Source organism: Orcinus orca, chromosome 9 (assembly GCF_937001465.1).
Source record: "Orcinus orca chromosome 9, mOrcOrc1.1, whole genome shotgun sequence".
NCBI lineage: Eukaryota > Metazoa > Chordata > Mammalia > Artiodactyla > Delphinidae > Orcinus > Orcinus orca.
The window spans coordinates 54007807-54034185 of NC_064567.1; the positions used below are offsets into that span (position 1 = coordinate 54007807).

Consider the following 26379-nt stretch of genomic DNA (forward strand, 5'->3'; position numbering starts at 1 on the left):
GGCTAACCTGCGGCAGCGTGCGGATATGAAATAGCAGCGGCGGGTGGTGGTGACGTTAGAAGAGCGCGCCGCACTTCGGTGCGAACAGCTTCTGCGGGAGTGAATTCTCGACCGTCGCGGGCATGGTGAGCTGCAGTCGGGTGTTGCTCAGAAAGGTCCGTGATTGGTGCCCCTCAGCCTGATGTCCGACACCTGGTGCCTCTAGCCCCACCTGAGGGCTCTGGTTCTCCTTCGCCTCCATCCCTCCCCACTGTTTTCTTCCTGGGGGCCTCTTTCCTGCTTTTCTACCATAGTCCTCTCCTTTTCGCCCCTCAGGGAGTCGGGCTTGGCCTGTAAGGGGTGAGAAGGGCGTGTCTAGTCTACCGGGCATGGTTAGGACGGTTGTTTGGAGCAGGGTTTGAGATTTTTCAAGGGAATTGTGCGCACGTGGGATGAAGAGCTGGGGTAACTGCCTGCTGTTTATACATGCAATACGGTGTATGTGAAGTGTAGGTTTGACTTTTTCTTTTGGCTCAAATAGTGTATTTTCCTCCTTTTAAATAATAATATCCATAACTTGTTTTTACATATTTTTTCGTTGAGTGCATTGTTATTAAGAGCTTTCTAAAGACAACTTTTCATCAGTAAACGAAAATAGGTAACTGACTTGCCTTCTTGCAAGAAACTAGGTCAGCTTTTGTGCAATGCTTTTGTGCATTTCTGTAAAAAAATTTACAGTTGCTTTTCAAATTTAAAAACCTCTTTAAGATCCTTACTAGCAATGTTTTTTGAAACCTGCCGTCATCAGGTTTGGTCATTACCTTATTACTAAGGACGAGATTGAGATATTACTTTTAAGTTTGAGTTCTAAATCTATGAACCTGATAAATCTAGAGCAGTAAAAAATGTGTCACATATTGAAAGGAACTTCAAAAACAGGAGGTTTCTTTTTGTCGGAGGAAAGGCATGGTTAGTAATACCATGGTTAGTAAAGTTTTACTTTATTCAACCCTCTATTTTCCAGAAAATAGGTGGTCAGAAGAAGAGAGACTTGTGAAGGATAGTACTTGGGCATATAGGATAACTAATCTGTAAGCTAAAAAAATGAACTACTGCATTTTTTGCTGGATACGTTTTTAAATGCTAGCTGTGTAACTTTACTGCCATAACAGTCACTTCCAGTCAATGTTGTTTGCAAGGGGAATCTACCTCTTCACTTACCTGTGATGCATTTCTGATCTAGCTCTACCCAGCCAAAGCATAAGTTCGTCAGCCTCCAGAGAAAAATACTCTGGCTAGCCCTTAAGTTCATGTTTTGTATATTCCTTCCACCCTTACAATACTCTGTTTCGTGATTATATTTGCATACTCAAATGAAAAGCTGTGCTTTGAATCTTTGCTGTGTAACTATCCACTGCAATCTCAAGTCTAGACAGATTTATCAGAATCAGCAAAGGAGCTTTTGATAAATGTGCTGGCTTACCCTATTCTCATCCCCTCCTCCAGAGTATCAGAATGGTCAGTGGAGTGTATGCATTTTTGAAAAAAGTTCCCAGATGTTTTCGATACTTAAAACTATCCTAAATGATTAAAGATGTGAAGATTATGAATTTAAGAAATTACTTTGTGAGGAATTTTGACAGCCCAGGGGGTTAAGACATAGGATCTTGCCTGCAAGAAGTTCTTGATTTAGTGAGGGAAACAGAAATAAACCCTAAATACAGTGTATGATTTCTAGAGATCTAATAATAGAGATATAATCCAATTACTGAGAGCCCAGGAAAATCAATGGTAAGTGTTGGTTAAAGGAATTAAGAAAAACATTGGAAAATGTGACATTCAGGTGGGTTTATGATAGAAAAGAACAAATGACATTGTAAGTAGATGAAAAAGCATGAGCAGAATGCCATGGAGAAGTGACAGTATATTGTGTAGCATAGAGCAAAGAGGAAGAGGATATAGGAGGGGTTGAATGAATGGAAATGAAATGTGAAGGGTAGGTTAAGAGATTTGAATATAGCATTGAGAATTTTAGACTTTATTTCATAAACAGCAAAAAGGTTTTTGAGTAAGGGAGAAACATGTTGAGAGATCAGATCCATTGTCAGAAAAATCGCTCAGGCAGTGAGACAGAGGATGTGTTGAGGAAGGAATGACTAGACATTGAAAGACCAGTTAGGAGCTAATGTAATGATCAAGATACTAGGGTAGTTAGTTGTGCCAAAAAAGGAAAGATAGTAGGGCTTCGGGAAGAGAAGCAGGTATAGTCTAAGATCCCCACGTGTGGTCTCAGTGAGTAGATAAACTATCGTTTCATTATTTGTGAGAACATTGGAGGAACAGAATTTACCTAGGGAAAAGTTTGGTTTTGTTATATAACATGTATTTAGGTGACTATTATCCTTTCAATACCTGAGAAGTTATATATTTGAGGGGTTTCAAATATAAGTTAAATACTGATCTCGTTCTCAGTTGCTTTAGACTATTAAGCTCACATCTGGTGGAGATGTCCAACTAACTGGGATAGAGAATATCTCACCTAGGTGATCGTTAGTGGTACAAACTGAGATCACCCAGGGGAGAAAGTCTAGATTGAAAAGGGGGCCAGTGTCAGAGACCTTCAGGATTGGAAGGACAACAACTGATAGTGAAAAACAGGGTCTTAAGAGAGTTAATCTAATGGGAAAGTGAGGTCAGACAGGAGGTAAACTAAGAAAAGACAATAAATGTGGCATACGGAAAGCCATTTTTTTTTTTTTAGGAGTTTTAGTGGCAACAAAGAACTAGAAAGGAATTCAAAATTGGTAAGCACATGTGGTATACAAATGTCCTCTTTCTCTTTTTAAGTATGGAGACTTCATTGATAACCTGAGACTCTTCACCAGGGGAGGAAGTGGTGGAATGGGCTACCCTCGCTTAGGTGGAGAAGGTGGAAAAGGTGGTGACGTCTGGGTTGTAGCCCATAACAAAATGACTTTAAAACAACTTAAAGATAAATATCCTCAGAAACGGTTTGTGGCTGGAGAAGGAGCAAACAGTCGGTAAGTATTTAACTGAATGGTTTTGTATGAAATTAATTGCCCCCGGAAGAAGAAAAAAAAGTTGAGATAAAAGTTTAATTGGTAATTTGAAGTAAATAATATCCTGGATTTGTAACTGAGCAAAAATCTACTATTTTTGTCTGTAGTAAATATAAAAGATAGGTACTATGGAATGTTTTGACGTTTTTAAACTTTTTATCCTTTTCTTCTCCCAGTATCTGTTTATATTCTTTTATACTTCCTTTGTAGAACCAGAAAATGATCTGAATCCCCACTGTTTTCTTCTAAAATTATCTTTGACAGTCTTTAGGAAACTTTCTAGAATCTTAACTGGCTACTCCACCCCACTGCCACCCATAGTTCTGCCAGCATCTTGTAGGCAGTACTTAAAATTTAGAGCCTGTTTGCTGCTACATCTCTTGAATGTTTTCCTTTTGACTCTGTTTTGATTTTCTCTCTGACAGCAAAATCTTCCCTTTGTTTTTTGTTAATGTTTGCTATTTTCTGTGGAACATATTATGTTGGCCTCAAAATATGAGAAGAATTTTTTCTTTCATTGTAAAGAAAACGAAGAAAAAAAATTCTTAAAGCTTCCATCAAAATGCAGTCTGTGATTCCTCAGGCCTCTGTCATTCTGTTGTTCCTTAGGAGGTGTTGGTATAAAAGTTAGGCTTTCTGTTCCTTTTTTCTTTCCCCTTCCCAAGGAAGTGTTTGGGTATATTTTTTTGTCACAGTCGTAGAGGATGGAATGTGTCAGTTGCTTGGGGGATGAGTGTAAGCAAAGGATAGAGCCTGGATATAGGCTAACCACCCTGTAACGCAGGGTGAGGAATGCCCCCAACAACAACAACAAATTATCCTGCCCCAAATATCCAGCAGCATCCTCTGCTGGTAAAGGAATCCTTGGAGAAACCCCTTAAATTTCTTTTGAGCATTTTTGTTTATGAATAGTCTTTACAGGGCAAATTTTGAGAGCCCTATATTAGAATTCAGTAATCAAAGCTTTAAGATCAGAATGTTGTTTTATTATTTTGATGTTACAGGTAGAAAATAACTGCAGTTTATATCCTAAAGTAAAATTTTTCATCATTTTATAACTTCTTTTGAAAATTAAGGTTGCTGTGATTCCAACCTTATTCTGTGTTTAGATAAGTGGTATGCTAAAGATGGTGTATAACGTTTAAATGTTAAGAAAGATTTAAATAAAACAGTTACTGCGATTGTGTATTGGAATTTTTAGAATGTAGAGGCTTAAATCTAAAGGATCAATAGGAGCCAACTGGATGAAGGGGAGGAAAAAGCATTACAGGAAAGATATATTGGAAATAACATAAATTATTTTGTCATTCATCTATTTAGGTATTGTTTTTTGTTTTTTTTTTACTGTTATTGTCACAATGCAGTACACATCTTTGTGTATATAATAGTTTACATGGTTGTTCAATTTTTTTTTTTTTTTAGGATAAATTCCCAGAAGTGGAATTACTAGTTAGAAAAGCTTGTACCACTTTATCCTCTCTTGAGCAGTTTAAGAATCGCCATATGAGCCTCCTATAATTAAAGTACTCTCATTTCAGGTCATCTTTAAAAAAGCCTTGTTATTCCCTGGATTTTCCATTTTTTTTCTAGTTTATTCATGTTGCAATGATCTCTTCCTTTCAAAAGGACAATATTTTAGTTCATTATGAGTTAAAATGACTTTTGGTAGTTAGCTTAGTAACTTAAATCATTACTTAATATTATTTTTATTGAGATACAGTAGTCTAAAATGCAAATAAATAAATAGGGATAATTTTATTTTTTCTCCATTATTTGGCCATTTAACATCTGCATTATAAGAATTGGTTGCTAGTCTTCTTTGTATACCATTGTATTTGCTTGAAACATCAACCATTTAATCTAGCAGATTTTCTTTATGTTAATTTAGCTTTTTTTTTTATAGAGTTAGTGCACTGAAAGGCTCCAAAGGAAAAGACTGTGAAATTCCTGTACCTTTGGGTATTTCAATAACTGATGAAAATGGTAAAATTATAGGTAAGTGTATTGTAGATTCTAAGGTTGTGAAAAATGTGCACGTTTTCTAAAATTGAGGTCTGTGGGGAATAGCACCTCTTAAGTTTCAGGATTTTTTTTAAACATTAAGTATTTTAGCTGCTAGTTTATAAAACAGCTTTTAAAAACATTATATAACAGTTCAGAATTAGCTGCTAGATTTAAAATTATTTTAAAGATGTGAGAGTATTTACTCGGTTTTAAACCAAATAACTAACATTTTTTTCAACCACTTGCAAAAGTGTTTTCTTGGAGTCAGATTTATTTATTTATTTATTTATTTATTTGCGGTACGTGGGCCTCTCACTGTTATGGCCTCTCCCGTCGCGGAGCACAGGCTCCGGACGCGCAGGCTCAGCGGCCATGGTTCACGGGCCCAGCCGCTCCGCGGCATGTGGGATCTTCCCGGACCGGGGCACGAACCCGCGTCCCCTGCATCGGCAGGCAGACTCTCAACCACTGCGCCACCAGGGAAGCCCTTGGAGTCAGATTTTTAATAGAAACTTGATGCTATCGTTTAGCCCTTTAGATTTGTAAACTGGAATTTCCTGGCATCTGTTTCTGAAAGAAAAATGTCATTAGTGATTAGCTCCACTTACTAATCTTTGCTTTAAGTATCTTTATCTCTCTTTTTAAGGAGAACTCAATAAAGAGAAAGACAGAATTTTGGTAGCTGAAGGAGGTCTTGGTGGTAAATTACTTACAAATTTCTTACCATTGAAAGGCCAGAAACGAGTAATTCACCTTGATCTAAAACTTATAGCTGATATAGGCTTGGTAGGGTAAGTATCATTCATATTTTTATTTTTATACTTTCAGAGAGATAGTTCATGAATAGGAAGTAAATATAAATGGTAATTTGGGGCTAGCATTATTTCTAGTTCATGGAATTTGTGTATTGTTTGTGTACTTTAAGAAAATGCTGCTTAAAAAAAAAAAGAATATGCTGCTAATATTGCCAACATAGAGTTTCATAGTCACTATTCATTTGTCGAAGATCATAGCAATTGAATAGGGCAGTGGAAATGTAGAAAATAAATAAACACAGAAAAGTCAATCAAATACAAAAGAATGTTACCAAGTATTAAAGAATAAAATTAGAAATCCAAACAAGCCACATATTAAAAAGTGTATGGAAGGAAATAAAAAGTAGGGGGCAAATGACCAAGATATTCTTACAAGTCTTAATAGAGGTATTGAAGTATCATTAATCAGATGGCTAAAGGCCGGTACAGATGATCTCAACCATCAGCTTTACACGCTATTGAGCACTAAGCCGGATCTTGCTATGACCGTTTCCCTATCCTTCACTCTCTGTTTAGGAGCTGTCTATTCTCAGTGCTGCAGACCTTCCAATGTTCTCCTCTTCCACCAGCCTCCATTCTTTCATCAAACATTGCTACTTAGCTGTAGGGTTTGCAGTGCTGGCACATAAATGGAGGGAGATAAATAGCAAGATAGAAGTAGATAAAGGAAGGGAAAACTTCAGCTTTGCATGTCTCCTCTCCCTCTCTGTCTTCCTCTCCCAAGTCCCACTATAGCATTACACAATAGTCAGATGGAAGGCCTTGGGAAAAGGGAGGGGAAACTGCCGCTCTACTCCAGCTGCCAGTTCCATGCCTTGCTTTTCCATAGCTTCTTTCTAAGCTCTTTCATCTTCCTCTTCCCGCATCTCACTGCTTCTTTACCACACTCTTCACTCTGAATCCCTCACCTCTTTCCATGCCTGTTTAGGTCTTACCAGCAGTGGCTTAGAGTTCACAGAGGCCTCATTCCTGCTGAAATTGTAACAGAGAAAGATGTGATCCTGGCATTTAAGCTTGCCATTCGCATTTAATATTTTCAATGAAACATAGTTATGAGGGTTATGAGTCATAGGTTCTGTAATACTATATATTTTTAGGAACATTATGGACTTAATAGGGTTTTGTGGATAAGACTGAGAATCCAGCCATTCACTTTCTTATTTTGTAGGAAAATGTGTTTCAGGTTCCATAGAGACACCTTTACAGCCTAAGAAGAACATAGCAAGGCTGAGTAGTGAATAGAAGTGGGATGGCGATGGCAGACTCAAGTGAGACTGTTTGGGTTAGAATCTCAAATCCTCTGGAGGCTGGCTGGATGGTTTTGGATACAGTCTCTCTAAAGCCTTCTTTTTTTTTTCTCATCTTTAATAGTGGATGGCAGTAGTTCTCACCTTAAAATGTTATTGCTGAGTAAGATAATTGCATTTGCAGCATAATACATGCCTTGGATTTATGAATGCTCAATGAATGAATGGTAGCTGCTATTATCATCATCATTGCCAACTTATTGGAGACCACATATAGTGATACACTAAGCTTTTCAGAAGTGGACTTGATATTAGTCAATAGCAAGCATCATGATTCTAGAGCACAATGTTTAACATGTATGCTAGTGCTTTTAAATTAGGTAACTATCCTTAAAAAGTTGCTAATGTGAATACCAGCATAAGCAGATGTCCTTTTAGCCGGTTTCAGGAATGAACTGAACGTTAGAAGAAAGGTATCATATAACTAATACACTTGTACTGCTGTTTTCAAATCTGGTCTTTGCATAGGTTGGATTTCAGCCTCTAAAATTTTCTTTAGGTACTTGTCAATAAAAATCTCAGGTATCTGTTCTTCACCTGGTAGCTTCTTTTTTCTTCTTGTATTTTGATATCTTTGGAAATAGTTGCTTGCATTTTTCTGTTTTTAATCATTGTTATGAAAATATGAGGATATTAGAAAGAAATAAGGAAGTCCAACTAATGATAATCATGGCAAAAAGATTGCAATTTGCTTTTCAAAAAGTTACAAGAGCCTAAGTGTAACAGGATATAAGAAAATACTGTATTTCTAGGGGAAACGAGTCATTAAGAAATCTCACATAGTTTTATTCTAAATTTATTATAGAAATATTTTAATGAGAAAATTGTTTAAAGATCTCCATTAAGAGCATATACATTTTTATAGAATTCCAAATTAATATTTGTAAAATATTGCACCATTATTCCAAATGAAAATGTGGCAGAGTTTTGAAAAATCTTGATTTGAATGAAAACTGTGAAGACAGGGATCACGTCTGTCTTATTGATTGCTATATTTCTCCTGCCTAGTATATTGCCTGGCCCAAGGCAGTGCTCAATAAATATTTGTTGGATAATTTTTTTAAATTGAGATATAATTGACATATAACATTATATAAGTTTCAGGTGTACAGTGTAATGATTTGACATTTGTATATGTTGCAGAATGATCACCACCATAAATCTAGTTAACATCTGACACCATGTATAGTTACAAATTTTTTTTCTTGTGATGAGAACTTTTAAGATTTACTCTCTTAGCAACTTTAAAATATACAATATTATATATATATATATATTTTTTTCGGTACGCGGGCCTCTCACTGTTGTGGCCTCTCCCGTTGCGGAACACAGGCTCCGGACGTGCAGGCTCAGCGGCCATGGCTCACGGGCCCAGCTGCTCCGCGGCATGTGGGATCTTCCCGGACCGGGGCATGAACCCGTGTCCCCTGAATCGGCAGGCGGACTCTCAACCACTGTGCCACTAAGGAAGACCTACAAAATTGTATTATTAACTATAATCACCATGCTGTACATTATATCCGCATGATATTTTTTTTACAACTAGATTTTTTTTTTTTTTTTTTGGCCACACAATGTGGCTTGCGGGATCTTAGTTCCCCAAACAGGGATCGAACCCAAGCCCTCAGCAGTGGAAGTGCAAACTCCTAACCACTGGCCTGCCAGGAAATTCCCCACAACTGGATTTTTTTTTTTACCTTTTCACCACCTTTGCCCACTTTGTAACCCTCTCCCCCACCGCTGACACACACACACACACACATATTTTCTGTATGCATTCATCCATTGATGGACACTTAGATTGCTTTCACATCTTGGTTGTTGTAAATAATGCTGCAGTAAACATGAGGTGCATATGTCTTTTTGAGTTAGTGTTTTTGGTTTTTATTTTTTTTGGATAAACATCCAGAAGTGTAATTGCTGGATCATATGGTAGTTGTATTTTTAATTTTTTGAGGAACCTCCATACTGTTTTCCATAGTGGCTGCACCAATTTACATTCCCATTGGTTGAATAAATTTAATGAAAATATCTGAATGAAATTTAGGAAATCATCTCTTAAGTGGCCCCCATTCCTAGTACTTTCTTTCATCCATTGTGGGCCTTTCTTGAGGGATATTTAGCAATAAAATCAAGGCCTTTAAAACAGCCATGTAGTTTAATCTAGTATTTCCTTATCTAGAAATTTAGCTCAAGAAAGAAATTAAAGGTAAAGGTAAAAGTAAAGGTTCACTTCAGCGTTTAAAGTTTTTTTAAAAAAGCTTGACAGGGCTTCCCTGGTGGCGCAGTGGTTGAGAGTCTGCCTGCCAATGCAGGGGACACGGGTTCGTGCCCCGGTCCAGGAAGATCCCACATGCTGCGGAGCGGCTGGGCCCGTGAGCCGTGGCCGCTGAGCCTGCGCTTCTGGAGCATGCAATGGGAGAGGCCACAACAGTGAGAGGCCGCATACTGCAAAAAAAAAAAAAAAAAAAAAGCTTGACAAATAATTAGTGCTCATTTGCAGAAAGAAAAAAAAGAGTTGAATGTTAAAATCGCACCATTTGATGTTAAGGTGACTTAACATTGGTGTATGTCTTTCTAGCTGTATGCGTATTTTTTGCAGAGTTATTTATAACAGTAAAAAATTTGAGACCACCTAAATGCCTAACAATAAGAAATTAGTTAAGTAAATTGCATTACACCCTTGAAATGCATTCACCTTATATAATTCAGTTTAAAAGGAGGCTGACCAACTGTGAATAGTCTTTCAGCAAAAAAAGGAATCAAAGCTGAATCTGATCAAGGCTTCATATCTACCAATTTATAGGAGCATGTTAACTGACATCATGGGCATCAGCAGAAAAATCCAGACTGTGGCAAAGAAGCTACAGGACAAATGGCCCAGTTTCTTTAAAAATAAAATTGCAAAGGGGAAAAACCTGGAGAGGGAGCCTGTACCAAAAGAAATTTAAAAGGCACATCAACCAACTGTAATATGCAGACCTTATTTGGGTCTCTGTTTAAAGAAACCAACTTTAGAAAAATTATTAAGAATGTATTAATATTTGTTTAAGCTAGGTGATGGCTAAATAGGATTCATTACTTTGCTAGTGAAATGTCCATATAAAATGTTTGTTTTAAAAAATACAAAAAACAATATATGAAATATTTTGTCAGTATTTGGCTAGAGATAGTGAATTGCAGGTATTTTTATTAGTTTCTTTATGTTTTTCTATGATTTACAAGCTGTTTTTTTTAACATTATTTGATTTACTGTCAATACTGAAACATCCTTAGTGTTCACCATAAATTTATCTTTACCTTTTCTATAAGTATATTTTGTTCCTCAAGTTTTTCAAGATTATTTTAAATTTATAGTCTACTTTTAATCCCAGCAATATTCAAGAAGTCTGCTTCTTGAAATGTTAGGAATTCAGAGATAAGCAAGTATTTATAATGCTGATATTTGTTGTAATGTATAAATTTATTTTCTTGTTTCAGATTCCCAAATGCTGGAAAATCCTCTTTGCTAAGTAAGATTTCTCATGCAAAACCTGCAATTGCAGATTATGCATGTAAGTATAATTTGCTTTGTTTTTTTAATGTGTAGAGGCAAATTTTTAAAGACTAATCTTTCTTTGAGTGTGAAAAAAATGATAACTGGGGTAACCTTAGTTTGAAAACTCTTGGCAGACAGTGTACATGTATTTCCCATTAATCTTTGAAACCTTTATAGCTCTCAGCAAAGTTCCTAGTACTGCTTATTAGACACTTTGTTGCATTTATTTGTCTATTGTATAATCATTATTCAGTTTAGTTAACAATTTTATGAGCACCTACCCTTTATCAAACACTGTGATAAATGCTACGAAGGCAGAGATCAATTCTTTCATTCATTTAGCAAGTATTTATTTCTAGAAACTATCAATAACAATAAATTCTGGAGTTACAAAGGCTGGTAAGCAGAAGTGAATACTTCTTTTGTTTTGATTTTTATTGAACTTACAGACAAGTGGGGGAAGGCACATATCTCACTAATGAATATAAGAGAATATAATATGGTTCTATGAAAGAGTGTAGGTGACTGCTTTAAATTTCTTTGGGGAAGTGTGATGGTGGGGCTGAGATATGAGCAATAAATATGAGTTAATTGGTGACAGACAATGGAGGTGAGAGTCTTTCAGTCAAAGGAAATAGCATGTACACAAAGACTCTGGTGGCAGGGAGTAGATTTGTTTGTCTAGAGAACATGTAGTAAGGGGAAGAGGGAATCAAGATGAGGCTAGAGATGCAGGTGGAGACCTGTGATATAGGCCATACAGGCTGTATTTGATCTCTGTGGCTTAAGAGCAGTTGATACCTTTTTAACAAGGGAAAACAGTGATTAGATATGCTTTTCAAAAAAGATCTATTGGCGTGTAATGTAGAACATGGATTGGTGTGGGACATAAATGGATCTGCAAAGAACAGTTAGTAGAACTGGCTATTGCAGTAGCTGGATGAGATATAATGGAAGCTTAGACTAAGAGTAGTGAATGAATATGATAGGATCTTTGCCATCATTAAACAAAATGGCACAGAATGACATTAACATGGAAAATAAAATTAAACCATTCTAAAATTGATAAAGTAGAGTTAATTTTGTACTAACTGCTATAAATCACATGGCCAATATTTATTGTTACAATACAGGGGATTCTTGAGAAGGAAAGAAGAAGAAAAGCAAAAAGTCCTAGGAAGGAGGCTAGGGCAGGATTGATGAAGCGTGAGGATAACTAAATGAGAAAGGACCATAGAGAGATTTCACCCACAGCCCAAGTGATAGAAACCTAAATTCTGCCCCCACCCTCAGCACCTTTACCATGCTCCTTAAAGTTTGAGACAGGGACTTTGAGGCCCACTAATTAATAACACCTGTGCTTTCGAAGATTATAAAAATCTATATTTTGTCCTTTTCCAAGTATATGATAAATAGCAAAGATAATTATACCTTTAATTTCAACAAATGAGAACATAATCTGAATTAGGTTGTTCACAGAAACGAAATATTATTTATTTTATACATGACGCTAAGACAATTTTGAGAGTATAAACCTTTATTCTAGCCTCAATTTATTATTGTTTTTCTTTTAGTTACAACATTAAAGCCTGAACTCGGAAAAATTATGTATAATGATTTCAAACAGGTGGGTATTTTAAAAATAAGACACTTGGTTAGTAATGAAAGTACTTGCCTTAGTGCTTAGATTTTATAATATTTGGGAGTTTCTGTGGTGTTAGGGGGAAAAAGTAGCAGGATTTTGTTTTTGATAAGTGAAACCATGATCAAATCAATTCTGCTGACCACTATCAGAGTAAAAATATTGTATTAGAATATAATTTCTTGTTCTTCTAAAGTTTGGGTCTAGTTTGTCGTTACAACATTTATTGTATCTTAATTGCCTTAATCAGTTTGTCTTCATTGCAAGTCCATATTTTACTGCCATATTTGATTATTGATTTTCATTTCCTAAAAACATTTTCTAAAGTTCATGGATGTAATTTTACTCCAACTTACTGTTTAAAAAAAATTTTTTTTAATTGAATGGGATCCTCGTCTTAACTAGCTATTAAAATTTATTTTTCCCTGCTACGGAAGAACTTTTGAATAATTAGAATAAAAACAAATTAAAAAGGAAAGTAACAAAATTTTAAAAATGTTTAATGTATGATCAGCAGGTGCATCCCTTGGTATTTACCCAAATAAACTGAAAACTTCTGTCCACTCAAAAGCCCGCACACGGATGTTTGCAGCAGCTTTGTTCATAATTGCCAAAACTTGGAAATAACCAAGATGTCCTTCAGTAGGTGAATGGATAAATAAACTGTGTACATCTCAATAATGGAATGTCATTCACACTAAAAAGAAATGAGCCATCAAGCCATGAAAGGACACAAAGGAACCTCCAATGTGTATTACTAAGTGAAAGAAGCCAATCTGTAAAGGCTACATACTGTATGATTTCAACTATATGTCATTCTGGAAAAAGGCAATACTATGGAAATAGCAGAAAGGTCAACGGTTGCTGAGGATTAGGAGGAAAGAAAGGTTGAACAAGCAGCACACAGGATTTTTAGGGCAGCGAAACTATTCTGTATGATACTAGATACATGTCATACATTTGTCAAAACCCATGGAATGTGTAAAACCAAGGGTGAACCCTAATGTAAAGTATGGGCTTAAAGTGATGATGTATCAGTATACTTTCATATAATCCATTGACATAATTCAAAAGACATAGAAGATGTATATTTATAATAGTGGTATAACAATAAAAATTTTTTAAAACTTTGACAATTATATAGAATGTTAAATAATAATTAAAATTATAAGTACAGGATAATATGAATTTAGAGAACAATATTTAGAGGAAAAGACAACATTATTGGTAATTTTTAAGGGAAATCAGTAGAAAACCTCTGAAGAGAATTTCAGGACATGAGACCTACATGTACATTGCTTTGTCACATAGCTCCAACTTTCTTTAAAACTGAAATTTTTAACCACACAGGCAGTATGTATAGAGCAGTGTTTCTCATCCCTTACTGTACATCAGAATCATCTGGGTAGCTTAAGAATAACAATGATAAATGAAGCCTGGGCCCCAGTGATTTGAAACCAAACCCCTTGGGGATAGGGCTTGAGCATCTGTAGTTTAGAAAAGTTTCTTAGATAATTATGATGTGCAGTGAGGTTTGAAAACCACAAGAGTAGAATAATGGTTAGTAACTCTTATAACCTCCAAAAGGAGTATAGTAACACTATTTCCCTTACTTTTTAAGAGTGGTTAATAGTTCTGGTAGAATATGAACAAAAACAATGGTACCAAATAACCATTTATATATAGAATAAAACTTAAAACTACAGAGCTATACTAAGTCAATGTCTTCTGAATTAATATCCTTGTATATTTTTAAGAATTTAGAAAATTGAAATTCTTTGAAAAGTTCATACTGAACAATATAATTTATGGAATTCTAAAAATTTATGTGATTAGTAAATGTTAAACTAAGCCATAAAATTCCTAGATTGTTAAAGTAAAAAATGGGACTAATTTCTGATAACAAAGGACTTTGATTCTTAATACATTTATTTTGTTATAAAGGTATCCTGACTTTATAGAGATGCAGTGGTAATCACAAATGAAGAACTGTTTATAATTGAAATATCATGAAAATTGTTGGATGTAAATGTATTTGTGGTTTTCATTTTTTTTTTTACTATCATACCATTTAATTTTGTGTTAGATATCAGTAGCTGATCTTCCTGGTTTAATAGAAGGAGCACACATGAACAAAGGAATGGGCCACAAATTCCTCAAGCATATAGAAAGAACTAAACAACTACTTTTTGTTGTAAGTCATATGCATATCAATGTAATGTTTAAATGAATGTGAGAACCAGTGAATTTAGTTTTCCTAGAAATTTTTTATAATAATAACATTTAAAGATAAAGTAGCAGCATATACTATTCCACTAAATCTATTTAGATAGGGGTCAGATACAGTTAGTAATCTTTATTTATAATATGGGGATGGAAGTGGCATTGTTTACTATGTCAGATTAAAGTTTCGCCATACTTGTCAGGTTTAATTCATTAAGATTTTCAATATACTACTAAATTATATAGGATCAATTTCCTACTTCATTTCTGGTGTTCAGTTATATATGAGATTGTCTGTATTGATATAAATTGTTTAATCTGTACTAGTTTCTCATTAATGATTGTGGTTTTATCAGAATAATTATAATTATCTTAAAACATCAGTTTCTCTCATTTCGAATTACTAAATTACCAGTAGAGTATAGATTGAGAAATTATTTTTAGCTTGAACAAGTAAAACATTTCAAAACAGAATTGTATAGCTGTTGTTCTTACGTTAAAAGCAGTCTTTTTCCCTTTTTTTTTTTTTTAGGTTGATGTTTCTGGATTTCAGCTTTCTTCCCAATCTCAGTACAGAACTGCCTTTGAAACCATACTACTGCTTTCAAAAGTAGGTTTTCTGTTTTATATCTGGTCTAATACGTAGGCACATAGGACTGTATGGAATAACGTATGATAATTCGAATAAATATATAGTCTGCCTCTACCTTTTTTTTTTTTTTCTGCGGTACGCGGGCCTCTCACTGTTGTGGCCTCTCCCGTTGGGGAGCACAGGCTCTGGACACGCAGGCTCAGCGGCCATGGCTCACGGGCCCAGCCGCTCCGCGGCATGTGGGATCCTCCCGGTCCGGAGCATGAACCTGCATCCCCTGCATCGGCAGGCGGACTCTCAACCACTGCGCCACCAGGGAAGCCCTGCATTTCTTTAATGAGAAATGATGTTGAGAAATGTGACTAATGATGTTGAGCATCTTTTTATGTGCTCATTAGGCATTTGTATGTCTTTGGAGAAATATCTATTCACATTCTTTGCCCATTTTTAAAATGGGTTGTCTTCTAATTGTTGAGTTGCAGGAGATCTTTATAATTTAGATACAAATCCCTTATCAGATATATGATTTGCAAATATTTTCTCCTATTCTTTAAGTTGTCTTTTCACTTTCCTTAGGTTGTCTTTTGAAGTACAAAATTTTAAATTTTAATGAAGTCCCCTTTGTTTATTTTTTCTTTTGCTCATGCTTTTTGTCAGATATACGAAACCACTGCGTAATCCATAGTCACAAAGATTTACTTCTAAGCATACTTAACTTTTTCCAAGAATAATACAGGTATAGCATTAAGCTGTCACTATCTAGTTCTGAATTTTATTTATGTGCTTACTAGACGTCCAGATATCTGTATTTGGCTCTAGGCACAAAATCACAGCTGTCTCTAGGATGTCATATGAGCTAAAATGTATTAACATTATGACTTAACTAGTAAGCATTTTCTGCATTTCCTTTGTTAATTAGTTTTGTGGTTATTGGGACTTACTGCATTTCAGAGGTGAGAATGGGCCCTAGATTACCCAGGCCTATAAAGTAAAGAAAGACATTACCAAATAGGTCATTTATATAGATATTTTAACAAAATTATTTGGTTTTTCTCTTTGGCTTAAAGGAGTTGGAGTTGTACAGAGAAGAACTTCAGACAAAACCTGCGCTCCTGGCAGTTAATAAAATGGACTTGCCAGATGCCCAAGATAAATTCCATGTACTGATGAACCAACTCCAGAATCCTAAAGGTAAACCCATTCATTCATTTAGTGCCAATTTAATGAATACCTGCTATTTGCAGAGAGTGCTAGGTACTATAATCAGTGGAAAAGAAAACTGAAAGTTGCTACTCTTAAAAAAAAAGTATGTTTGAAGAAAGAACACATACCATATGAAACTTCTAAATAACACTGTAAAAAATAATATCCCATTTCAGAATGTGTGATATGGACAATAAGAGGAGACAGAAGGAAAGAAAGATTAATTTGAGCTGAAAATGTCAGGCATCGTCAAGAAGTAAAACTTAAAGTGGGCTCTTAAAGAGTTAATGGAATTTGGATCAGAAGAGAATAAAGTCAGCATCTACCTGTGAAGTCTGTTAACATATTTCACCAGTTCTAGAACTTCATTCCCCTAGTACATCATGAGTTTTAAAACAGAGCTAGTAGTTCTAAAAAGAGGTATGTATCTTTGCAGTGCCAGGTCTGTAGATCTCCGAGAGTACTAATCTTCTAAAAAGAACTTGAGTCACTATGTATGTGTGGTACAGAATAATAGATGCTGTTACTCCAAAAGGATTTGTTTGAAATTTGTTCCTAAATGGACCATTATGTGTAAAGAAATTTAAAGGGATTCTCCATAGTTTTGAGTATTGACCTTTGCAGAACAGTCTCTATCGTATAGTGATGATGCTTTCATTTTTCTGAGTCTAGCAGAGGACCTTTTGCACAAATGAGGAAAATAGGGTGGAGGTAAGTAGTTAACATGTTTTTAAATAGACCTAATCTCTCTTTTTATCCTTGGGATAAAAATTGGGGAAACTAAATTATAATGTACTAGGACTACCAGGCAGCACCAGAAGATCCTCTCTCCCCTCTCAAAATCTACCCCACAGCCCGTATAATTTATATATTGGGCTGTCCTTGAGTTAATAAGTTACTTTCGGATATAAATATTCTCTGGAATATTTATAAATAAACCTTTATTCCTTAATGTCATTTGCTTTATGAGGTCATTAGATCTATTTGCTGGCTGGTCTTGCAGAAAAGGGAACTTTCAGAGGAGGTACCACAAGGGAGGGTAATTCAGGAGTTTGCGGCTATTTTGGACCATCATAAAACAATGTAGTCCCCTCAGTGATAATTCCTGAGTTAGCCTCTCAGACTTCCTTGGGGGTAAATGAATCTCAGAATCCAAGCTCTGTGTTTGTTTGGCTAACCTCTTTTAGGCAGCCTTTCCAGTTCATGTCAGTGTTGATCCATCCCATCAGTATGGCATCCCTACTTCTGTTGCCTTGGTGGCAGGGAAGAACGAAGTTATATAATGGCTGTCAGCCCCTGTGGGGTGATAGATTGGATTCATCTAAAATGATGAATTGAACTCCTTGAACTCTTTTCAATTTTAGTATGGCTCATAGCACCAGTGATGATAAGCCATTAGGAAAATTAAAGCCCACCTGTGTGCTGAAGCAAGCTAGAATATCCCAAATCACAAATGATGTTATGTTATAGGAAAGTTCTTTCAGAAAATCTATGTTGTCTTACTTTATTGAACCGCCCCAAAACAAAATTTATTGCTTCTGTAAGTAAATCATCTTCTGTGATTCATCTTTTACTTACACTTAATTTTCTTTAAAATATATTCATGCAACAAATATTTATTAAGTACCTGTCATGTGCCAAGAACCTTACCATTGTCACTAGTAAAAACCAAAGGTTCTGAGACCTTATTAGAGAAGGAAAAAAGAAATTTAAAATGCTTAGTTTTTGGTTCACTGGTTCAAAAATCAAACCTCTAGCATAGTTTTGACTTACTTTCAGAGACAGTGAAAATCAGCCTAGTTTTGTGTTCTTTGTTTCAGATTTTTTGCATTTATTTGAAAAAAACATGATTCCAGAGAGGACCGTGGAGTTCCAACACATCATCCCCATCTCTGCAGTTACTGGAGAAGGAATTGGTGAACTAAAGAACTGTATAAGGAAATCTCTGGATGAACACACCAACCAGGAAAATGATGCATATCATAAGAAGCAGTTGCTTAATTTACGTATTTCCAATACAGTATCTTATAGTGAGCTACCATCAAAGAATGCTGTTACTAGTGCCAGAATAGATATAACTTGAATCTGTTAAAAGTGATATTGAAATTGCATTCATTTGGAAGCTTTTCCACAGACATACTTTTTAGAAGGTTAGTTGTTACTAACCTGGTGTCTATGCCATCATTCAAAAACCATACTTTTTAAAGATGTTTTGTACTTAAGTCTATCAACAGTAAAAAAAAAAGTAACTGGAAAGAAAAAAAGTAACTGAGGGTTAAAAATGACAGTTTATAATTTTATGGCCAATTCACCTGTAATAAAATCCTATAATACTCCTGTACGTATGTCTCTAGTGAGATCATTTTTTTAATTATATAAAGGATTCCTTATGAGCAACTAGGTTTTGTTTGTTTGCCTTTAAGTCTGTCATGTACCTGGTTCTACTAAATATATAATAGTTCTCTTTTTTGGAAAACCTCAAACCCTAAATTTGAACATATTCAGTGATAATAAAGACCATTGATAATCAGTAGATAGATCTTTGCGATATCAGCTTTTGGAAATTTTTCTTTCTTAAGTATAAGAGTATTTTTTTTTTTTTGTGGTATGCGGGCCTCTCACTGTTGTGGCCTCTCCCGTTGCGGACCATAGGCTCCAGACGCGCAGGCTCAGCGGCCATGGCTCACGGGCCCAGCTGCTCCGCGGCATGTGGAATCTGCCCGGACCTGGGTACGAACCCATGTCCCCTGCATCAGCAGGCAGACTCTCAACCACTGCGCCACCAGGGAAGCCCCAAGTATAAGAGTGTTTTTTTCTTGCTTTGGACACACTGATGTATGTCTCATTTTATTGTGTCCTAGTCGTTTCACTGTCTACTTTCGTATTTTAGTAAGGAGAATAAATAGGAAGTACAATATTAAACGGTATTATCCATCATCAGTATATTCTCAGGAGATTATAATTTCTAAGTCTCTGCCTGACTTTCAAAAATACTTACATATTATACATTTTCTCTTAATGCATTTTATTATAAAATATACATGTTAATTGTAAAATAAAATAAAATTTAAACAGTGCAAAAGCATATAAAGTAAAAAAGAAAAGTTCCCATCTTTCTGCATCAGGCTCTCCAGTTCTCAGAGAAAACCACATGTTCTTGCAGAATTTTTTAATGCATATATCTTTTTGCCTAAATGAGTTCATTATATAAGACTTTCCAAGGTTTTTTGGTTTTTACAAAATAGTAGCAAGTTAATGAGCTTCTAAAAATTATTCTTCAGTGCTACTTTTAAACTATTAGGAATTGTCTTGGAATTTAAGGCTAAGTGAAGCCTTAACATGTGGCTGTAAGTATTAAATAAAAATGGCACTATCATTCTACTTAAATTTCTTCTGATATGACAATGTGAGTGACTTCTTACAATTGTTATTTCACTTTTATTTGTTCTGTTTTCTATTCCCCACTCCCACCTCCCATCCCAGTCCCCAGATCACTGGCTTTTCTTGTGTTTCTTTTCATTGCACGGCTATTTATTGAGTGTCTCCCCTGTGCCAGGCACTGTGCGGGGCGCTGCATGTACAGTGTTAAGGAGAATAGACAGGACCTGCTGCCCTCATGGATCTCACGTTCAACATCAGAAGCTGCAGGGGATTAGAGCACTTTACAGCAAAGGAGTAAGAGTGAGGAAAGCATTTGGAATTTGAACATCTTTACTGATCATAGTGACCATGTTTCATATTGGGTATGTTTTACATTTATAACTTGAGTGTCATTTTTCTCTTTTTCACTTCTATTATTTCCTAAGTATGAACAAGTAGCAGTGTGATGACAGTTTGATCAGGTGAATTTCTGAAGTTCTGACACCATAATCTTATTTTTTGCTGTGGCAAAGGATAGTAGATGTGTGTTGAGGACTAAGAGGAATTGTAGCTTATTTGTTGTGTCTGTATTGCCCAGGTTACTACTCCACAACTAACTGAAACATTTTATGTAACTCACTAAAATGTTCCATTATTTGTATTTTCTTCTTACCAAAAGTGTACTCTATGTACCTTTTTCTGATAGTTGATTTTTATTCTAAATGAAAGAAGAAAATCCGAATTCCTTTTTTATTTTATAAAAAATAAATTTTAAACACTTAAAGATTTATTTTGAAATAAATATTTTAACTGCCATTTATTTTGTCCTTAATACTTTTTTGTTAAAAAGTATTGTTGTAGTACTGAATCCTTAATTGTATCCTTAATTGTTATAGTACTGAATGGCCAGGGTATCAATACACTGTGTTTAACAAATTTTTACCAAGTCCCAGTCATTCTTGCAGAGCTTGCTATTTCAGAGTCATTTACCATCATAAATTACAAATTTATGCTACCAGACACTGTCAAGTATCCAACTGTGAGGTTGGATCTGTGCTCTGAAGATTTCACCTATGAAAAAAAAATTTCAGAAACCTATTGTTCTTTTTGTAATATATATCCATATTATTTATCATAGCGAAATGACCTTTTTGTAAAATAAATGTTTTCTTTTAAGTGGTAAACATGTATTATATAATCAAGGGGGAAAATCTGCTTTCATAATGGGTAAAATTAGGTCAAGGGTATTTTATTTCAGGATTTATCCAGTTAGTTTTCCTGTAAAGTTATGTTTTCTTTTAGCTCAGTGTTCATTTGCTTTGTGAGGATAGAGGTCAGAGAAAGTTAATGAAAGCTACAGATTTGTTTTTCTTGCTAAAAGTACAGAAAGATGTGGAGTATTTTCCAAGTAGTTTCACAGGGTTTTTGCAAAGTTCAGATAAAATATTCAGTTAACAAAGTTAAGTTCCATCAAGAAATTTGTAATACCATTAAGGTACATTAAAAATAATGTTTCAGGGTTTCCCTGGTGGCGCAGTGGTTGAGAGTCCGCCTGCCTATGCAGAGGACACGGGTTCGTGCCCTGGTCCGGGAAGATCCCACATGCTGTGGAGCGGCTGGGCCCGTGAGCCATGGCCACTGAGCCTGCGCGTCCGGAGCCTGTGCTCCGCAACGGGAGAGGCCACAACAGTGACGGGCCCGCGTACCGCCAAAAAAAAAAAAAAAAAAAAGTTTCAAAGCAACAGCATAGAAGTATACTTACAAGTTATAGCTTAAAAAACAAAATGAAAACGAGGAATAATATAAATTGGTAAACTTTATACAAAAGACAATTTCAAAAATATGGCAACTTTTTTTTGAAGTCCAAATTGTTAAGTTGGATGGTAGGTACGTGAGTGTTTTGGGTTTTTTTTTTAACCTTTTTGTGATCTAAAATATTTTATAATTACAAAAAAGTATTTGCCTTACAAAAGTTTATATACCTTGGGAATTAAGAGGTAAACATAGTTGATAAATATTGGCAGACAACATGCTACAATCTTTACTGCAGAGTTTAATAATGAAAAATATCTATTTTTTTTCTCAAAGAGATATTTCAGGGAAGCGTTCTATTTATTTCCTGTTTTGTGATCGGAGGTAGCAAGTACAGGGAAAGTATCAGAGGACTCTTTTTAGCTTTTTAGCTTGAGTGTCACAAGCCAGCTGAAGGAAAAGCAAAATCAAATAGGTAATAGAAATGAGAAAAGGAGAAAGAAAAGTATGTATGTTGGAAAGTTGGAGTATTTCCTTGTGGATAACTTAGGCGTAAAAGATGGGCTCATTGCCTCAGTTGGATGAGAAGCCAGCGGCAATTTCAACTACCTTTTCTGACTATAACCACTAATTTTAGGGTGTCCTAATTTAAAAAAATTTTTTTCTGTTTCTCATTGTAAGACAGTTGCTTAATTAATAGTTGTTGGGTATTTGGAAGACTTCAAAGGAAGTAATCTCCATTGTGTATATTATTAATGTGTTCATAATAGAAATGAAATCTTTTGGGGTACCCAGATACCAAGCTATGTGAAGCATAGGTGTTATCTGAATCATGTCCTTTCCTTTGAAATACTTGGAATTTGAAGAACAGGATATGCAATTTATATTACAACTAATTCTGGAGCAAATATAGCAAGGCAGTTTTTTCCTATTTATTTTGTAAACTCTGAGTGCATTGAAAGTTGAAAGCAAAGGACAAGAGCTTCCTTTGTTCATGGCACATATTTCAATATATTTTTCTGAAATTGTCAGTATCTTCTGACCAGTGCCTTCATTTTCTGATTTGTTGTCAAACATTGTTATTGGTATTATTTCTATATAAAAGGCTTTAGAAAGGCCATGGTGTAATATTCTTATATTAAGAAAAAGGATATGATTATAAAGCTAAAACATACCTTCAGTTTTATTTGTTTATGGTGTGCTACAAATTGAGGGAGATTGAAAATATCTTAAATCAAGAGCAGACATTGAGTAAAAGCTTATGGCTTTGGATGGATTTGAAGCATGATTAAATGATAGAGTAAATAAAAGCCCCTGGTCAACCAAATCCTAATGGAGGGAAATAAGAGTACTGCATAATAATTGAGCCTCAGCTTCAAAAACAAATCTTTCTGTGAACTGGTACTACTCCCAGGGTCAAGAGAAATAGTAAGAACAATACTGAGCACACATGGCCTTTCCTATAAAAATATGAACCAGAAAACTCACAAAAGAACCATTAATGTCATAATCCCAAATTTGTAACACGTTCATCAAATGTTTAACATACAGGTTTCTCTTTAAAAATGGGGTATATGGGCTTCCCATAAAGCAGAAACTAACACACCATTGTAAAGCAATTATACTCCAATAAAGATGTTAAAAAAAAATCCATACAAATAATAGTGGTGGTGGGAGGAGGGGTAATAGGCATGTTAAAAGACAAAAGATTTAAAACACCTGCAAGTGATTCCAGGAAAAAGCCTTCAGTTATTGTACTTTAAGCCAATTCTGTTGTACAGTCCCATCCCCTTCCGGCTCCCTCCCCTCTTCACTAGTAACTTTATTAAAGATCAGGAACAAGTGCTGTCGTCCTAGCTATGTTATAGTAGACGACACATTCCTAACAGTTTTTTTTTCAAGCAAGGGGGAGCTCATTCTGTGTGCTGCAGCACGAGGAACCGAAAACAAGAAACAGGTGCCCTTGCTCGCTCGCCTAACAGTTTTTAAAGTGACATCTCACTGCTTGATTTATCCAGAACCTTCTTCCCTTATGTCCTGTATTAGCTTGCTAAGGCTGCCATAACAAAGTACCACAAACTGAGGACTTAAACAGCAGAAATCTTCTGTCTCTTCCAGTTCTAGAAGCTGGAAGTTGGAGATAAAGGTGCCAACAGGGTTAATTCCTTCAGAGAGCTGTGGAAAGAGAATCTTCCATGCCATTCACCTAGCATGTAGTGGTTAGCTGGCAATCTTTGGCATTCCTTGGCCTATAGAAGCATCACCCCAATTTCTGCCTTCATCTTTGCATGGCATTCTGTGTGTGAGGTTGTCTTCAGATTTCCCCTCTTCCTAAGGAAACCAGTCATATTGGATTAAGGCTAATACTAAGGACCTCTTTTTAACTTGATTACCTCTGTAAAGACCCTATCTCCAAATAACGTTATATCCTGATGTATGCTGAGGGAGTTAAGACCTCAGTAGATGAATTTTTGAGGGACATATTCAACCCACAATGCTTCCCTTCTTTTCTTTCTACACTTCCCAACTAATAGTATAAATTTACTTCCCAACTATACTTGCCAACTTCCCAGTTATAATGTTATCTATTACTTTTATTTGACAGTCTCGTCTAAAAACAAGTTTATGGGTTTTTTCATTAACCTAAGTTTGCTGAATTTCAGTCATGGAGTTGGAGAAATACTATGGTGAGATATGACTAACATGGAAAAGGAACAGTGTGTGCAAGTTAATTTACAGTTTGAGGTTGAACTGTGTAGTTTACTATGTAGTTTAGTGAAGATAAAAATATTCAGAGCAGCGGGGAGGTAGGTAGGATTTGAGTGAGCAAAGAGGATAGTATGAGGTCATTTCAAGTTCAGGAATAGCTTCAATGAGCAGTTAGATTTAAGTAAGATCTTAGAGGCAGAAATCCAAAAATAGGAAACTGTCCTGAGTCTGGAGAATTCTGAATAGTGACAGCCATCTTTTAGGAAGATCTACCACTTAACCACTTCTTGACTTTGGGCAAATTATTTAACCTTTCTGCATCTCAGTTTCTTTGTCATTAATATGAAGTTATGGTAATTAAATGAAAAAGTGCTTGGTATATATTCAGTGTTATCTATTATTTTTTTAATTGATAATATATGTAAGGAAACTGTTAAAATATCTTTATGTGAAGAAGTGAAAGCAGCTGGTGGACAGTGAATTAATCAGATAAACTAGAAGAAAGGTAGAAATTTTGATGTTTCCATATCCAAGGAAGAAAAGTTTAGGGAAAAAAGGTGGTCTGAATTGTGTAATGTGGACCTGAAGCCGGTGGAAGAGAATTAGGACCAAAAAGAAGCCTTTGAATTCAAGCAGAAAGAGTTATTAGTGACTGTAGGAGGCAGAATAATAGTCCCCTAAAGATGTCCTCCTTCTCCTCTCTGGAATCTGAAAATGCTCTGTTACAGAATTAAGGTTGCAAGTCAGATGACCATAAAATAGAAAAAATTATCCTGGGTAGTCCAGATGGGTCAATTTTAATCACAAGGGTTCTTAAAAGCTACAAGAGGGAGGCAGAAGAATGTAGGGTGAAATGATTTAGATGTTGAAAGACTCAACCAGTATTGCTGGGTTTGAAGATGGAAGGGGGCCACAAGCTAAGGAATGAAGGTGTCCTCAGGAACTGGAGAAGTAGAAGGAAAAGGAGATTTCCCTGGAGCTTCCAGAAAAAAACACACTCTTGCTTCCAGAAAAAAACACAGCTGATACCTTGATTCTAGCCCAGGGAGACCCTGTCAGATTTCTGACCTCCAGAACTGTAAGATAATAAATTTGTGGTGTTTTATAAGCCACTGAGTTTGTGGTAATTTGTTGAAGCAGCAATAGGAAACTAATAGAATAAATGAGAATCTTCGTAGAATTTTGGAGATGAACGGTATATTGCAGTGAACTTGGAAGCTAGGATTGTTAATTGCTCAAAGTCTTACCTAAAGTACTTCTGAGAATGATATTCCAACATTCTAGTCCCACTAGGGCATGTAAGTATTTCACTTCATCTTTTCCATACCAAAGGCAGGCTAAACATAGACCTGAACTTGATCAATAAGTCTAAAAATAGGGTTGTCTTCCCTTCCTTTTATAGCTTTAAAAAAACATATTATCAACTACATATACATCTCAGCTAAAGTCTGCTAACAATCAATGACTGGGAAATAAATTATAAAATGATTTTGTACACAGTTATTTGATTCAATTCAGTTTTATAGATTAGAGAACTGAAGTTCAGAGCAAAGAATCCTGTGTCATATCGTCATCATCCATCTGCTATTGCCAGAGCTGGCCTGGAGCCCAGAGCCTTTTTGTACCCAGAGATCCTTTTACCACCCAATGCTGTCCCTCTTTCTCATTGTTACATCTGTAGGTCTGGCTTTGGGATCGGATTGCTTCTGGCCTTAAATCACCTTACATCCTCTGAAGCAGTATGGAAGATGAGAAAGTGGTAGCAGTGCAGAGATAGTAGCCTTTTTCATTACTAACACATAGTCCCGTTACTAGAGCAACACAAAAATGTCAAATGGAAATAGCAAATATGTAAAGTCCTTATTGTGTGTTAGATACATATGCTGTCTATGTATAGTAACTCATTTAATCCTCACCATAGTTTCTGATATAAATACATTATTATTACAGATGAGATCCTGAGCTACAAAGAGGTTATTTAACTTGCCCAAGGTCATACAGCGGCAGAGTGGGATAGGGATGGATGCCATCCTTTACTTTACTTTCATTTAAAACTATAATGCTTTCTCTCAAACTTTTTATTTTGAAAATGTTCAAAGGTACAGAGAATTTGAATAGTACAATGAACACCCGTATACTTACTCTGTCTAGATTTAACGATTATCACATTTACCA

The 26379-nt window shown here is 35.6% G+C and overlaps 1 protein-coding gene across 2 annotated transcripts; it reads left to right on the top strand.

Moving 5' to 3' along the window:
* The first annotated feature begins 3 nt into the window (after positions 1-3).
* GTPBP10 (GTP binding protein 10) lies at positions 4-18724 on the top strand. 2 transcript variants are annotated; one of them, XM_004265622.3, is made up of 10 exons: positions 4-155; positions 2827-3020; positions 4963-5054; positions 5710-5854; positions 10666-10739; positions 12298-12350; positions 14452-14559; positions 15121-15198; positions 16248-16371; positions 18204-18724. In XM_004265622.3, exons 1-10 carry the CDS (start codon positions 123-125, stop codon positions 18464-18466), a joined length of 1164 nt encoding a protein of 387 aa, XP_004265670.1. In that variant the 5' UTR covers positions 4-122; the 3' UTR covers positions 18467-18724. The 2 variants fall into 2 exon arrangements, with proteins under 2 accessions (XP_004265670.1, XP_033276428.1); XM_033420537.2 differs by lacking the exon at positions 4-155 and adding an exon at positions 350-488.
* The last annotated feature ends 7655 nt before the right edge of the window (positions 18725-26379 follow it).

Coding starts and splice junctions, on each gene's coding strand:
- GTPBP10 (XM_004265622.3), top strand. CDS start 123: ATGGTGAGCTGCAGTCGGGTGTTGCTCAGAAAG. Junction 5,055..5,709: donor TGAAAATGGTAAAATTATAG/GTAAGTGTATTG, acceptor TCTCTTTTTAAG/GAGAACTCAATAAAGAGAAA. Junction 12,351..14,451: donor TGTATAATGATTTCAAACAG/GTGGGTATTTTA, acceptor ATTTTGTGTTAG/ATATCAGTAGCTGATCTTCC.